At 48.6% G+C, this 16396-nt stretch overlaps 1 protein-coding gene across 1 annotated transcript in view; it reads right to left on the minus strand.

The window, feature by feature from the left end:
- EDC4 (enhancer of mRNA decapping 4) overlaps positions 1-14887 on the minus strand; it is a 37026-nt gene extending 22139 nt beyond the window's left edge. The window contains exons 1-12 of the mRNA XM_075433756.1: positions 14744-14887; positions 10660-10816; positions 9464-9575; positions 8236-8335; positions 6514-6703; positions 5311-5458; positions 4678-4782; positions 3708-3817; positions 3020-3103; positions 2046-2141; positions 900-1002; positions 262-442 (exon numbers count right to left, since the gene is read on the minus strand). Of these exons, the coding sequence (XP_075289871.1) occupies positions 262-442; positions 900-1002; positions 2046-2141; positions 3020-3103; positions 3708-3817; positions 4678-4782; positions 5311-5458; positions 6514-6703; positions 8236-8335; positions 9464-9575; positions 10660-10816; positions 14744-14822 (1465 nt within the window). The 5' untranslated portion in view covers positions 14823-14887. The remainder of the gene's footprint in view (positions 1-261; positions 443-899; positions 1003-2045; positions 2142-3019; positions 3104-3707; positions 3818-4677; positions 4783-5310; positions 5459-6513; positions 6704-8235; positions 8336-9463; positions 9576-10659; positions 10817-14743) is intronic.
- Between the last annotated feature and the right edge of the window lie 1509 nt (positions 14888-16396).

The raw sequence follows: 16396 nt of genomic DNA on the forward strand, positions 1-16396 counted from the left end.
GTCATGTTCGAGGGCCTCCAACACGCAACTACATGAAGCCATAGGTGACCTGACCTGTCACCAGCAATAGTCTTGCTTCAAGCAGCAGGTTGGACCAGAGACCTCCAGGGGCCCCTTCTAAACAGTTCTACTGTGTTTCCCTGAAGTACTCTAGCTACACAGGATTAAGCGAAGAAGAGAGCCAGTCTTTCATGAGAAAGCCAGAACCAATCAGGAAAGAAATCCTGCTCTCACAGCAGCCAAATTCTCTTCATCACCTACCTACACTCAAGTTGTCATTCTCCTCTTCTGCTGGGAGCACTTCGGTGTGCCTTAATCGGCAGCGGCTCACTGCCTGGATACCAAAGCTTAGGACTGGGTGGGTAAGAAGGAACTCGGAGATGGAGCTGAAGTAAGCTTTGCCCTCCTCTTGGTTCTGCATCAGCTCCATCACATACAAGACCTGAAAGAATCAGAAAGAGTAAATCACTGGGCTTTCAGAGCAGACCATGCGTACTGCAAAGTCTGGCACCTGAACAAGACTTGGAACAATGGAAATAACACGAGGAATAAAGCCTGGGCCATTTAAATTTGAAACAGAACACCCAAGGGAACCACAATAAGCGCACTCCTGCATGAGTCAGTGTTGATCAGGAACTCAATCCTATTGTGTCAGACACAGGTGTCTCCAAATGAGAGCTATATTTTAGGGTGAGAAATAATCCTGCAGGCTCCTTAGCATTACTCAGCTGAATTGTTACCATTTGTCATCTTATGGTGAAATAGCTGAGGCCAACACCTGCATTTTTAGCTATTAGCAAGCAAATCCTAGACCTAGGCAGCAGAATCAGTCACACAAATGGTCATTTCTCCTTCTGTCACCATTACCCGCCCAGCCAGCAATAAAATGCACCACCTACTTTTCTCTGCACATCGCTCAGTATCAGATATTCAGCAGAGAGGTCCAGGCAGACTTTCAGGCTGGGAAGAATACTCATGGAGCTGAAGATGTCAGGAGAAAAGCTAGATCCACAAACAAGAGGTGCGGGGGTGGGGTGTGCAGAAAAGAAGGCAGATTAGCACAGCCAGAACGACTGCTATGAAACTGCATCAGTTAAAAAAAAAAAAAAATCTCAAGAAGTTTACAGCCATATTACAGTGCAACCACCACTAGAACAAAAACGTCACTACAGAAATCAGTGCTGACTTCAGCTAAGAGACCAGCAGGTAGATCACAGAATAGGACCCAGATATATATTCTGAACATTTAAATGAAAGATGACAGTTTGTCATTACTTAACATGTTCCACATTCGTAGAAGGACAAGAGCCAACACTCCAGATTTAAAAACAAAACCCCACCAACACTAAATAACCCTTCTATAGATTTTGGACCCTCTGTAGTATGAGGTGGAAAAAGCAGCAGTCAGCTATATGCCATATTCTTCTCACTTTCAGAGGGCAATTCAGCTGTGGCCTTACACATGCAGGCAATCAGAGAGGCCGTGATCCACCAGCAGAAAAGTAAAATCAGGGAATATAAGCTGAGTGAAGGGATGGACTAAAGCAGAATTTGAACTTCTAGACCTACATGGCTCAGCAAATAAGCCTTGGATAATCGCTTAATCTCTGTCAACACAGCAGCTTCTCATTATTTATATCAGAAAAAGCAATATTAAGAAGAGAGATTAGTTATCAAATATTTAGTATTTTTAGAAAAGAAAACTCTCAAGGCGTGCAATTTGGAATGCCTCTCCTCACACCATAGATATGTCTTTGCTCTACAGACCAAAGCAAAGATGACAGGTCTTGGTAACACCAAGGAGACTGTATAAAAGGATCAATGTCTCCTGCCTTGCCAAAACTTGACCTGACAGTCTGTCACAGCCCAGACAGCTTTCAACAGATACAACCTCCTCCTTTGCCTGACTGGGGCTAGAGTAGGCTCCAGTGGAGATGAAGGATCACCTTTGCAGAGTAAGTATACCTGGAAGTCGAGAGCTTTGTTACGCTCCACTGCTCAAAGTAAATCCAAACCTTCAGGGGAGTCGGCATATCAACACCTACCGGACAGTCTGCAGACAGGTCCAAGACACAGTGCACCACATCTTCAGTTCTCTATTCTGGTCTGCTCCTGTGATGAGAAATCTCCAGAAGGGAACCCTGCAAGCACAACAGAATTAAGTTCTCTTAGAGAAGATCTGGTCCTTCCCATAAGGACATTTCACAGAAAAGTTCCTCACAAGCTGCCCATAGCTGATTTTGCCCAACTGTGTCTTAAAGTTCCCAGAAAATTTCTGCTTCTGAGGCAGACTAGAAACCACTATAGCTCTCAGCTCTCAAGAACCTTAAGGCCACAACTGACTGAAGAAAGAATTAAAATATTAAAAGAAAAAAAGAAGCAGCTACTTCTTAAATCAGCTGCAGCAGAATTTCATAGAATCGTTTAGGTTGGAAAAGACCCTCAAGATCATCGAGTCCAACTGTTAATCTCACACTACCAAGCCCACCACTAAATCATGTCCCTAAGCGTCACGTCCACACGTGCTTTAAATACCTCCAGCGATGGTGACTCCACCACTTCCCTGGGCAGCCTGTTCCAGCACTCGGCAATTCTTTTGGTGAAGAAATTTTTCCTAATAGCCAACCTAAACCTTCCTTGGTGCAATTTGAGCCCATTTCCCCTCGTCTGATCACTTGTTACTTGGGAGAAGAGACCGACCTCGGTCTTGCTACAACCTCCTTTCAGGCAAACAACAGGCCAAGTTAAAACTGACCATATCACAAACCTGAGAGGACTCCTCAATTTAGAATTTTCATTGCTTTCATGGAATTGACACTAGAAATGAGGTCACTTTAGGCTGTGCTCCAGAGCCTTATTTCTCCATCACTAGAAAACTGAGTACAAAGAGGACATGACTTGCTTCTGCCACAAAGCTAAATTTGTTACAAGTACAATGCAGTCCCAAGGAACCGTCCAAAGGCAGAGTTAGAAGACATTACTAAACTTTGATACTCTAAATACAGGATTGGGGACTTACTCTGGGTCTTGTTTTTTATGGTTGTCACAAAAGAGCAGGCAGGAAAGAGGCCTACCATCATGGGGTTTCCACTCATGAAGACACCTAGGAAAGAATCAGAGAAAAGATCCAAGCATGCAGGGAGTGGTAAACGAGGAATACAAAAGGGAGGCGCCGAACACACCACCCCTCGCCCAAAGACAGCATTAAGTCAGCAGCCACCATGCGTTATCAGCTTGTAGCTGTTCACAGGCTTATATAAAATAAGGAAATCACAGCTCATGCAGCCACACACTGGGGGGGGGGGGGGGGGGGGGGGGGGGGGGGGGGGGGAGAAAATAAAATCATGTGTTGCTATTTGGTCTGATGTCCTAACAAGGGCACAATACATAAAAAGTCCACATTGAGAACAGCTCAGAGGAGCTTCCTGCATTTACAGGGACAGTGCAAGAGTTTGACTACAGCCTGCGCAAAGCACAGAGCTCCTGCTTCCAGACACAGTTCTTTGCTTTTTCGTAAGTTCACCAAAACCTTGTATGATATTTAGCGATACAACTCTTCAGCAACAAATTACTTCACAAACATTCACCCTGTGTCTTTGTAATGTCTGGAGAACAACCACTGCAGGTGATTCTGTGACGAGAAAACTCTCACAGAGAAAATGGTGCTCTCTGTTCCAAGATCCTTCATTTTCTAATTCTCTAGTTACCTTGGTTCATCTTGCCCCTCAATATAGATCTGCCAGAACTTGACAAAACCATCGTGGCTTGCTGTGGCCAACACAGTTCCATCTGGGGAAAGTGCTCCCTCACTCAGGCACTAAAGAGAGGGGGGAAACATATACAGAAAAGTAATTTTATAGCTTTTTTTTATTTCATAGGAAGAAAGAGTACGTACTCTCTTCAGACAGGAATCTGACTAACAGTCTGATAGCACAGGTCAGAGTGATTTCTAACAGACATGTCACTAGGCAGCTTAATCCTTCGCTCAAGAATCATCTTCTCCAGATGGCAAATTTAAGTATAATGGATTGTGCTGCTAATGTTCCCACTGTTACCCATGTTATGAACGGAGCTCATTTTGGTTTGGAACCTTCTGACTTTTCAACCATTATTGTTTCACCTAAGCAATACAATTACTTTGTCATCCTGTTCAAGAAGCGAAATCGGACACTTTCTGGTTGTTTCTTTTATATTCAAAATATCACCTACTGGATACTCAGCTGCAGTCCTGGTCCACTGCACTTCACAGACGTAACCATACTCATTATGGAAATCATAAAAGAATTAAGATGACGGTGGGCTTAATTTTCCCCTTCTCATGCAGCAGTAACCCACTGCAGTGTTAAGCGTTCCACTTACCAGGAGATATAACAAAAGAGCCGAAATACAGCCCAGGTTGTCAAACAGGCCCTTGGCAATACAGGTTTTTTCAAGAGCCATTTTCAAAGCAAATTACTACAAATTCACCTCGGCTCTTGCAACAATGGTTACTCACCAATACTGTGTGTACATAGCCAGTACACTGTGGAGGATAGCGTGGAAGGGTAAGAAACTCTTTTTTAAAGCAAACTGTCCTAAGAACTGCAGCTCCCGAGACACTATAACCCAAAGCGAACCTACACGATCTGTAGCGATCACCTACGCGACGGCAGTAAAGAAAACAAAACCGGTTTGTACCGTGCTGTGGCCTTTCACTACGATGAAGCCCTCTTTGATGTTAGGCACTTCCACCAGCCAGGAGCTGTTGTTTGTTCGGATAATGTCCAAATCCCACACCTCTGCCTGGAAAACAATCATGTAGGCACACAAACTACTACTAGTTTTGATCCAGCAGATGATTTCTTACATCCTTATCTCACACCCTGACATAGCAGCCCAATGGCAAGTACGTGACATAAATCTTCCCGCTTCCACCCGATTTGGCCATTAGATGCTTTCCTGGCACCCAGCTGTACGTAAGCACGGGGAACTGCTCTTGGCAGTTGCTGCTCACCAAGGCCCTTCCCCTGGGAATGGGCTCAGCCTGCGCAGATGAGCAACACCTCGGACCTCCACACTGTTCCTAGTGGTCTCTACTTTTTGATGGTGAGCAGAAGTTATCACCTTCCTTCCTCCTGAGCCCTGGAGAAAGATCAGCACGACCTCTCCATGAGAGGAATCCCACACCTCATATTACAGGAGGATTCCCAGCATGGACTAGACAGGAGCCTTTACATCTCTAACCGTATCAGCTCCTTCCTTCCTTAGATTCTTTGCCCCTAAATGAGAGACAACGTTGAACATGCTTTTGAACAAGCAACATTTCCTTACCCTGTCCTCGTGCAACAACGCCAACGTCTGACTTCCCTCTTCACCGCTCTCCTCATTATCATCGGGGATGAAAGGACACCAGATGATTCTTCGAGAGGTGTTCAACGGGGTATTGTCAGGTCGCTTGATGTTAACCAGGATCTCCTCTCTGATCACCATGGTTAAGAAACATAACATTCTGGTAGCGCTACTCACATGCAGGAATAACCTATCCAGGCTTGGTCTTCCAGTAAACACTACTAAACCTCCAGATTTTTTTGATCACCGAGATTCAAAAAGAAATCAAAAGTATTCTGCTTAAAGAGGTGGCAAGCTAGCATTTCTTCACTGCCAGAAGACATTTACCTTACAGAAGTTAATCAAGTCTCCTGATTTTCTCTTGCAGGCTACAGACAGGGACAGCATGAGCACACCAGAAGCACACAGCCACAGCTGAATGTGCAATCCATGCAACTGCTGATGGATAGATTAAATAATTTCAGCTAGCACTGCAACACTACCACAGAAAGACGGAAAAGCTACTGCATTTCCCCAAGCTGAGTGCTCTGGTCCAAACCTACAAATCAGATCTCAAACAACCACAACAACCTTTGCTCCAGCTGCTCTCTAAATGACAGTATACCATTAAAATTAAGAAGTCACAACCTAAGACAACAGATCCCACAGACTGATGTGCTTCCCAAAAGCACTGAGCAGTCACTCTTAGGAATTAAAAGATTTAGGGCAATGAATCAAACACTGAAAATAAATTCCAGGACCTCCAAAAGAAGAGGGATGATAGGTTTGGAGGGAGGATAGCGAGTGGGAGGGAAGTATTACATCATCTTCCCTAGAAAAGTAATCGAGGAGAAAAGCTAGAACCAAATGTGAGTGAAAAGATCTGTCACGCGGTCAAGGTGATACTGTCCACGTGTAAGGCCGGCTAGTACAGCCTGACACTTCTCACTGACTACTTCTGCCTGGAACAGAAGGAGCCACTGAGGTGTCACTCCTTGAATTTCAAGTCATGTGTGATTTCAAGTCATGATTGTGCTGAACACAGGCACAGGCTGACAGATCTGATGCTCTGCAAGGGGCAGAACTATCTACCTTCCCCCTGCAAGCTGCTATTCTGGAAAGGCTATAAAACAAGTTGTAACTGAGGTTGCATTCATGTCTAACCATTACACAAAGACTGGTACGAGGAGTATTTTGACAAGATACTGGATTTTCTCTTTATCCATGGCCAGGCGCCAGACAAAAAGGTTGCCGGCCTCATCCAGGCACGCCAGCTGGTTGGAGTTGAGATGAGCAAAAGCCAGGTCTGCCACACCGCCCGTGAATCCTTTCAGCAAGGTCCGCTCTGCAGTGCTGACGCTCAACACCCGCACCATAGCGGAGCCGTTACTGGCAGCTGCAGAGAAGACAGAGGGAGAAGTCACTGTTTATCCGTGCAGTTTTCCCATGGGACTGCCTTTGTTTCCAGCACCCATCCTGCCATCGGCTTTCACTGGCAGCACACCGAAACCCCCTGGTAGCAGGTACCTTTCAAGGCCCAGGGTATGTGCACAAATATTCACTGCACTTTTCATCTTTGGTGCAGAGGATTGGAACAGCAGCACCAAGAAGGAGCTTGCCTGCCTTGTAAGGGGCAGCTTAATTTCTCATATCTTCTACAATTTCTTGAGCACCTCAAAATCCAAGTTGCTCTACTTAAAAAGTCAACAGAGGTTGAATTCTCTTGATTGCTGGGATTATTCCCATGAAAGATGCCTTCATTAAATGTCAGGCCTAAATCTTTATCCCCAGCTCATGACAAAGCTACCACACCTCCAAGACTGATCTGCAGTGACAGTGAATTAATTTTAATTGCAATTTCATTTTCAGTAATTGGAGCAAAGGAGTCACCAAGAGGCAGGTAGCTCAAATATATCTTCTGTAAGGGAAATTTAAAAAGCATAAACAGTCATCCAGCACAGAGCACTGCTTTTTGGCTTGTGTAACTGAAACGAACTTGCTTTAGAGCATGCGCATACCAAGCAAAGTTTCCAACTTCCCCATTTTAGACAAATGTCACTAAAATGCAGGCAGTCTTATGGAGACCACATTGTTCCCACTTCTTGATGCCCAAGTCAGCCCTAGCAGACCACTCAGCTTTCCATAGTGTTACTGCACCCAAGTTTTAATACTTTAAAAAGGGTGCGACACCCTAAGGCTGCTCTAACCTCAGCTGTGAAGAAACACAGAAGCAGAGTAGTACATTTCCTAAAAGGCCAGACAAACCGATGGGTGCTAGAACTAAGGAGAAAGGGAAGAGCTGATGAAACCCCAAACGCTGTGTGGTTATACGAGAGCAGAGACATTGCAGATGACCAGGTGTTCATCTGTTTCATGTATGTTGTGAAACAATCTTTCCCTGCATTGCTCTGCTTTTCTCTGCCTTCCTACTGCAAAATACACTGCATCTGCATTGCTCTTTGGCTCCTCTAAATTTAGCCTTAAACTCAACTCCAAATTCATGCAAGCAAATCCATCGCAAACATTTATCTGCTCAAATTACCATGGTGCTGTTTCTGTGCTTCGCCACAGAGAAGCCTGTTTACTGCAGAAATATTTAATTAGTGGAGTAATCTGAACATCAGCTTACTGTCCAGTGAAACCAACGTAATCCTTTGACTTCTCCTCCATCCCCAGAGTCCTCTTTCTTTTATTTCTAACTTCAGAAAAGCTTTGCTTCTCAGTGGAAACTCTCCTACACCACCAACGCTTCCCTTCCCTGTAGCTCCAGCTTCACTTACATTCCCACTAGAACAGCACCCTGATCTTGGTATTCCACGCAGTGTTTCAATTATTGTTAGTTACCTTCGCTGATGCAAACTCTGCCTCTTTCAGAGATACACAGAACAAAGGAATACAAATTACATCCAAGACAAAAAGGTATCTCACCTCTAATGGCATAAGCCAGGTAAGAGTTTGAAACGGCTATCAGATTGCCATAATAGTATTTCTGCTCCCAGTCATATCTAGCAACAGGCTGTATTTTCACCTGCTCAAGAGAAAGAAAACAAAGTATGAGAAGTGTCTGGAATTCACTTTTTCCTGGAATAAACTTGCCAAATACATGATTTCCTCCAGGGAAGATCTGTAATGCTTAATAGGAAACTGTTAGAAGCAGCAGTTGGTAGGAAGAACTGCATACTGAACACCAGACAGCAGAGCCCTGAACACTCAAAGTTCCAGAGGCTGCTGAGTATTTCCTTCCATTGCAAGAAGGAATTCAACTCACTGAACGCGTCACGCTGCAGGACAACACTCGAGCCTGCAAGTACAGCACAGCAGCCTTCACCTCTGTGTTTGCACTGTCTGGATTCCCAGTTCTTGGAAACTTTTTTGAAATACAGAAACATTCGCTGCATGGGCACTCGATTATTAGTTTCAGCACTGTTTTCCAAGAAACGGAGAGTCCTGGTCTTATTTGATAAGCATCGTCTCCGCAAGCAAAGAATTTAGAAATACTGTGGAAGTTATGGCAGTGACCCTCCCTTTCATTTTTACCTTCAGTATCATCTATGACAAACAATGATAACATGGTACTGTATTTATTTACAATCTCTGAGGTCCCTTAATTCACTGCACATCAAGGAACAAAAGGATATCACGTGGAAAAGTGGCGAGAGGATCAAGGCCAGAGCTCTCTCTCCCGACTCGTAGCATTTGTTCTGAGTATGTGTCTCAGCACTCTGCTACAGCACTAGCTCTAATCTCAGCGCACTGGTTCTTCCGCAGCTCTGCTCAGCTGGGCGAAGCCCTCGGCAGAACCAAGGCTGGCAAGCTATCAAGAACAACCATCCCTCCACAGCGCAGACCTTCTAGCGAAGGAACAATCAGCAGGAAAGCCCTGCCTGTGGAGGAAGGCCGCTTTCCCTAGAACCTACAGCTCAGATCATGGACTTTTTCCTGAGAATTAGAAGATAACCTGGACACCCTCCAGAACAACAGTAACAATCAGTTACAAGACACTGCTCCAATTTGTTAAGCTTTTTGACAAACTTCTACCTAATCATAAGCTCCTACAACACAGAATAAGAGAGAGCCATTTCTGTTTAAAATGTTCAAGCATGAGCTGATGTGACTAAAAAGAAGAGACAAAACTACGCCTTCTCTTGCTCCTTACCTTGTTACTCCCTCTGGCCTTACTGGTGATGCTGGAATCGCTGCTGGCCACTATCTCCACATCTTTTGCTAATATCACTACGCAGGTAGAGCTGTCATCACCAGAAAGGCAGCTTTTAAGAAAAACAAAGGGAAAAAAAAAATCAGACAGAACTCACAGGAAGAGAACAGAGGTCAGGTATCTGCTATTCATAACTTTAACAGCAATGCAGACGGAGTATCTGTGCATCTAGGAGGTCTGAACTGAACAACTGAAAACAGAAAGTACTTTCAGTTAAGAGCCTCCCTTCCCCACGTGCCACAGGTTTGAGAGCACCAAACACCTGGTGCGTTCAGCTTAAAAACCTCCAGTCTGCTTGACCTGGGCACAGACCTACATTTGGTTAAAGTAGCCTTGACTACTGCCCAATGCTGTACAAGAGACCAAAGGCAACCAGCTGAACCTCACCAACAACAGTGCACACTGGTCATGGTTCTCATGGCATCCTCTCTCAAAATTGTGACTAGAGAACCCAACCAAAAGCTATTTACACGAGCTCTGATGTCAAGAGTCAGTGCATGAAGCCAAGCATTCCACTAATTAGACTGGTGTGGATTTGTCCTATTACTCCCATGATGAATCCAAAGCATTCTATATGCATAAGTTCTCTTGCATATAAGCAGTCAAAGCACACGTACTGTCCAAAACACAACGGTGTATACGCACAACTCTGCTAAGAGTTAGGTAGAAATCTAACTCAGGATCATTTATACCGTTTTAATTTATGTGGAGAGAAATACTTCAGCAAGTGCAAGGTCTATCTCACTGCAACCTGGTGTAAGTTACCTCTCGGGTAGCTTGGGTCCCTGAAAGAGTCCAGCTGGAGGTCTACACGAGAACACAAAGTTTCACCTAGGTCCCTGCTAATTCACCTCCACCCTAACTTGCAACGTCCACCATGCAACCAGCCCTGCTCCCCGCTTCTCTCTAAAGAGCTCTGCCGGCTTTCTTCGGTTCTTGAGCAGCAAGGATGGCAGGCTCCACGCATGAGCCTCACAAAAGCTGCAAAAACTCTGACCCACAGCATGGACTCACAACTTCCACCTGAACTCAGCACAAAACTCGCCATCAGATTCCCAGCGTGCTTGCCCAGGCTCACCAGAACTAATTTTTAACCATTTCCTACTCGCTCTCAGTCTTTCTTCAACAAAACTTACATGACTTGCTTCTCCTGCAGGGCCCCCAGAGAAACGCTGCGATGCACCGGCTTTGACAGAGACGGTCCATCTCCAGCCACGATGGGGTCAGGCACCAGCAGTCCATTCAGGTCTCCGTTATACGAATTTGACGGTCTCTGGTTCTCATTCACTGAACCTAGGGGAAAGCATGACCAGCTGTGCACAATGTCCATTTAAAAGAAACAGCACTGTGTGAAATATGCTACCTCGGACGTTTTTTGTCAGGTTCTTCTGATCTATCAGGTAGAATATGCTGAATTGGTTGGGAAAAGTATTCTTCTCCAAAAAGGATGTGTAAGAGACCTTCCATAAAAGAAACTGATCGCCACACAACCGAGTGAACTCGTAGCTCTTTTCTTACACAAGCAATCCCAGCAGACCAGAAAAGCACCAAAGAACAGGCACAGGGAACTTACCGGGTTCAAGGAGCAAATAGTCTTGGATCAGAAAGACTAAGCTGGTAATTCAGATTTACTGAATCAAGTGCCACAGGAAAGGGTTCCCAAAAGGTCATTTCTGACCCTCACGCCTGCAGAGATCTCTGAAGTCCAGCAATACAGCGGTTACCTCCAGCATTTGGGGTTGGCTGGAAGTCATACATTTGCTACTTTCCAGAACTGGGTTCTGTCTGTGAGACCTGACCTCGTGGTCCAGATGTTGAGTAACTGAGCTATGAAACAGTGCAGCGGTGCCTACGGGTTTCCCGTATTTTTCCCTTGGTGGACAAGTCACACAGAAGTCTACAGCACTCCGCGTAAAGCAACCATTTGTCCCAAGTTTCAGCTGTGCTTTGCAGCGTGTGTGTGCCCTGACTTCATATATCTGACCTAGCACAAGTTGCCTGGTGGCCTCCACACCTTCTGCAGGCTTTTGGAAGGGGGCAGGTGTAACGGGCTGAAGGAGACTCTTCTCTCATTTCACTAGCGAGGTGAATAGTGGACGATCCCCACTGGTGAGCAAGCCCGCTCCATTTGCACTGACACACCAGTGCACCGAAGCCAAAGCCTCCTGTCTCAGCAAAACCCTCACCTGAAATTTTCACTGGTTTTGAAAACTGAAATTTCGTATCCTGTTGCCAGGTAACAACTGCTGCCGAGCTTGTGCAAAATGGCTGCTCCCGGGACCAGAAGCTCCCGCTGCTGGCACACGTAACAAACCTAAACATAGCTGTGGGCAAGAGGCATGTCCTTTGAAAGTAAGGCAGGCTTTCAGTTACCAAGGAGGCTTTAAGAGCTCCGGATGAGTGCTGCTGCCTACAGAAATAACTGCAACTATTCTTCATTCGCAAGAAGAATATTTAAAACTTGCCTGTTTAGGAACAGTGGCATTAAATCAGCAACTGTGCGATGGACACCAGAAGCCTGTGGCAACAGGGTATCCCGATGCAGAGACTGTTCGGGCGCTCGCCTCAGTTTACCGGCATTGCTTGAAGCAAGCAGCAGCGGCTCCCACACAGCACAGGGAAACCTCAGGCCAGGGAATGGGATCCTGTAACCAGCTAGCACATTTGCGCTGTGCTTGCTGTTGCAAGGTTAAGATGCGTCCCTTATTATTACGACAGCATAGAGTGGACACTTGCCCAGCTGCAGCAACTTCCTTCGACTGCAATTTACCCTTTGCAATTGAAAGCAGGAAAATATTCATTACAGAAAAAGCAAGCAGGATGCCGGAGAAAGATGATACAGTCTTCACTCTACTTGCAGCAACAGGAACAGCTCGTGTAAGTATCCCTGTTCTCTTACGGGCAGCAGGACAGTGACGTTTGCTCCATGGGGAAGGGACAGAGGAAACGCTCCCCAGAGGCAGACAGGCATAGCAACAGCACGCTACAGTTCAGGAATGGGCTTAGCCCTTCACTGTTTCAGTGGGAGCCAGGCAAGCACAGTCCTGAAGACATAAAGGATGGGAAGGGGCTCAGTGTTTAGTAGGTACGTGACCAAAACCAAAACGTTAACCCAGACTAGTAGATCTAGCCCTTCAAATGGCAAGAAGTGCGGCTGCATGTGGTGCCTTTTCACAGGGCAGGAAAGCAGGAGCAACCAGAGCCGAGATGCTGAACTCTTCCTGCTCCCACCATCACCTGCAGCACGGGACGATGCTTTGGGCATCTGCTGCAGTCACGGCATCGACAAAGGACGAGGGCTACCAAAGCCACGGATGATGTTTGCCGCAACCGGGAGAAAAGCATCAAGAGAGACTTTGGTGGCAGAGCGCGTCTTCACGGCCACCAAACCCAGCAGAACAACGAAAGTGCCGCGACAGCTGTACACTCACGAGAGCGGGGAGCGCTCCTTGGCACCCGCCCGGACAGCACCCACAGTAACATAACGCTGCTCACAGCTGCGTGCACCTAGTACCGCAAAACGGCCTTCATGGCAGGAACCTCGGAAAGCAGCTACACCAGTCTCTGCTGGGTACCGCAACCTGTCAGGGAAACCCAGGGCATAACAGAAAACAGCACTAGAGAGGGCCTTGACCACAGCGACTTTACCCCAGGCAAGGCTAGCCCCAGGCACCCAAGTCACAGGCTGCTTCTCTTTCAAAAGCCTTGAAGGATTCCTCAGTTTCCCTTTCCCCTGACATCCTCACAGGATCTCCAGAGACTTTCAGTTAACAAACAAATACTCTTGTTCTTTGCTTTCTGATGTCCAGTTCTTTCAAGTCTATTTACTACTGCCCAGGGCAGCGATATCCGCTGAGAACAACCATGGGTTCCTTACTGCTTGACTTACTGTCCATTTGCTCCTTTTCATCTCAACTGCCTTCTCATGCACTAGAGTTGACAGAGAAGGTTGCAAGAAAATGATTAGGAAAGAATAAAAATGGAAATAAATAAGCCATACTCAGTAAATAACTCCATTGCTTCAACCAGAAGAGAGCTGGAGAGGGGCTGTTCACATGGCTGTGTAGTGATAGGAGAAGGGGGAACGGCTCTAAACTAAAAGAGGGCAAATTTACATCAGATATTAGGAAGAAATTCTTCACCATGAGGGTGGTGAGGCCCTGGCCTAGGTTGCCCAGAGAAGCTGTGGCTGCCCCCTCCCTGGCAGTGCCCAAGGCCAGGTTGGATGGAGCTCTGAGCACCCTGGGCTGGTGGAATGGGTCCCTGCTCATAGAAGCGGGGCTGGAACCAGATGATCTTTAAAGTCCCTTCCAACCCAAACCATCCTATGATTCTATGATTCTGTAACAAGCAAGAGAAGCTGCTTCAGGGGGAAGTCAAGTCACCTTGCAAGAACAGAAACAGCTTCAAGTGTTTCCCAGCCATGTTTCCCTCCCCAGTTCAGAAACAGCTTGTGAAACAAGCGCTCCCCACCCCTGCGCCAAGTTCTCCTTTCAGTCTTTCCAGTATCCAGTGCCGCACTGCGAAGGATAAATGTATTTTCCTATCAGAATGATAATCCAGGAGCACCCAAGCACTCTGGAAACAAGAGAAACTACTCCAAGTAATGAGAAGTTTCTCTGAGAGCAGGAAAGCTGACGAAGCTGGCTCCACCACCCCGTGCACCTCTACAGCTGCCAACCCTCCCGTCCTCTCGGCCAGGCGCTGGGGGCCGTTGCTCTGGAGGCAGCACGCCCATGCCGACACATTGGCTCTCTTGGGGCTCAAAGGTGACGTTATTCCCGCCTTTATCTCCATAGGAGCGCAGCAGGGGCAGAAATTTCGTCCTCTGCCCCGACGGGAAGGTTGTTCTGCCAAACGTGGGTCAGCCTCAGCCTCCTGCGGGCCGTCACCTCGCCAGGCCTGAGGAGGGGGGGCCCGGCAGCCCAGCCAGACGCCTCGGGAGGAACCCGCAGCGTTCCCCGGAGCGGAGAGCGGCTCGGCGGGACTCGGCTCTCGGCGCCCCTCGCCTCGAAAGAGCCCCGGCTCCAGACGGCCCCCGCGCCGCTCGCCCAGCAGAACCCCCCGGCGAGGGACCCCGAGAAGCGAGGCAGGGCCGGGGGGGGGGTGTGTGTGTGTGTGCGGCCGCCTGACAGATGGCGGAGCCCCGGCGCACCGGCCGAGGAGGGCCCCGCAGCCCCGGCCCGCCGGCGGCGGCCTCCCCCGGCGCCGGACCCTCACCTCCCGGCCGGTCCAGCTTGAGGATGTCCCGCAGGTGCTGGGTTGCGTCCTCGATGTCGATGCTGGAGGAGGAAGCCATGGGGCCCGGCCCGCTTCCCGCCGTCCGCCGCTCGCACGACCGCCACCGCGCTGCCCCGGCCCGGCCCCGCCGCCCGCGCTTCCGCCTCCGGTCCGGCGCCCGGTGCACCGGGTAGAAACCGCCGCCGGGACGGAGCGTTCCGGAGGCGGAGCCAGCGCCCGGGCCTCGGCGGACGCCGCGCCCGCAGGCCGCGAGGGCCGGCCCCGGCGGGGACCCCGGGCGTTAGGGCCGGGGCGGTTTGCCGATACCATGCGGGGAGCCCACGCAGCCTCCGGGCTGGGAGGGGGGCTCGGTGCCGCGCTAAGCACGGGTACAAACCCCCCAGATCAGCCGCGGGGTCTGGCAGGGGGCCCGCGGGCCTCAAGAAGCCACAAGAGTCCCGAGCTGGGGACACCGGTATCGGTCTCCTCGGGCCAGGAACCGGGAGCGAGCGGCTGCGTGGAGAAAGGCAGCAAGAGGCGCGTGGCCAGCTTCGGCGGGTCGCCACTTCCAACGTCATAACAGTCTAAAACAATCTAATTTTAGGTAGTTTTCAAGCGAACACCCGCCACGTGTCTCATTCCTCAAAGCCGACTCTTCAGACGAGCGCTCTCTCAGCGTTCCCGCCGCAGCGCAAGGCAGACCCCTCGGAGCAGCCCTCCTCTGACAGACCACCCCCGGTCCGCGGCTACAGGGTCCGGACCCTCGCCCGGCAGTGGCCACGCAGAACACCCCTCTCTACCCAAAGAGCTCATCGCGTCAAAGGATTAATTCTGCACGTGACTTCCATGGCGCAGAAGCAGCAACTGAGCAGTCCTGCATTCAGGAAGATGCGAAAATGCTGCAGGATCGAACAGGAGGGCCCTAACATTGGCCTCCAAGAAAGCTCCGTTCCAATTCTGAAGCCAAAGCAGCCAGATTTGAGAACTAAGCAGCTTGAGCACGCCCCAGCCCAGGCTTTTCCAGACAAGTCTCCAAAAGGCAAATGCAAAGTTCGGATGCCTTGAAAGCAAGTGGAGGGAGGCGTGCTAATCCCCTGAAAACTAAGCCTAACGGCTGCAGGTAAAGGAACCATGACTCTGCCCCTGTGCCATCTAGCATGCTGGAAAGATTAATTTAATAAATCCCTCAGCTGGTGGCACACGACAGCCGACCGTGCCGTCAGAAGCTGCGCAGCCAACACAGTCCTGCCAGCCAGCTGCAGCTGTCACGAAGGGGTGCTGGAACGGTGACGCAGAGCACGAATCCGGCTGGGGCTTCGGAGCCAGCAGGCACCCAGCAGTCACAGCTCTGCGTCTGCCTGCGAAGAAAATGCAGCGTCCTGCTTAGCTTGGAGGGTGAAGATAATAGATACGACGTGAAGATTAGCCGCAGGCTACCATGAGTGTTGTCATCCTTGTGTCTTATTCAAGGCTTCTGCCTTGGTAGAATACAACAGCTGGGAACCAAGCTGCCAATGTTTAACACTGAGCTAAAAGTCTCCGTTATAAAAGCTACTGAGAGGGAGGGAAAAAGTAGTTGTATGGCCAAGGGCATACCTGAACTGCCTTCATCGGTGAGACCATCAAGTGCTCTTCGGTTGGAGAGGTTTAGGT

Source organism: Opisthocomus hoazin, chromosome 12, assembly GCF_030867145.1.
Source record: "Opisthocomus hoazin isolate bOpiHoa1 chromosome 12, bOpiHoa1.hap1, whole genome shotgun sequence".
NCBI lineage: Eukaryota > Metazoa > Chordata > Aves > Opisthocomiformes > Opisthocomidae > Opisthocomus > Opisthocomus hoazin.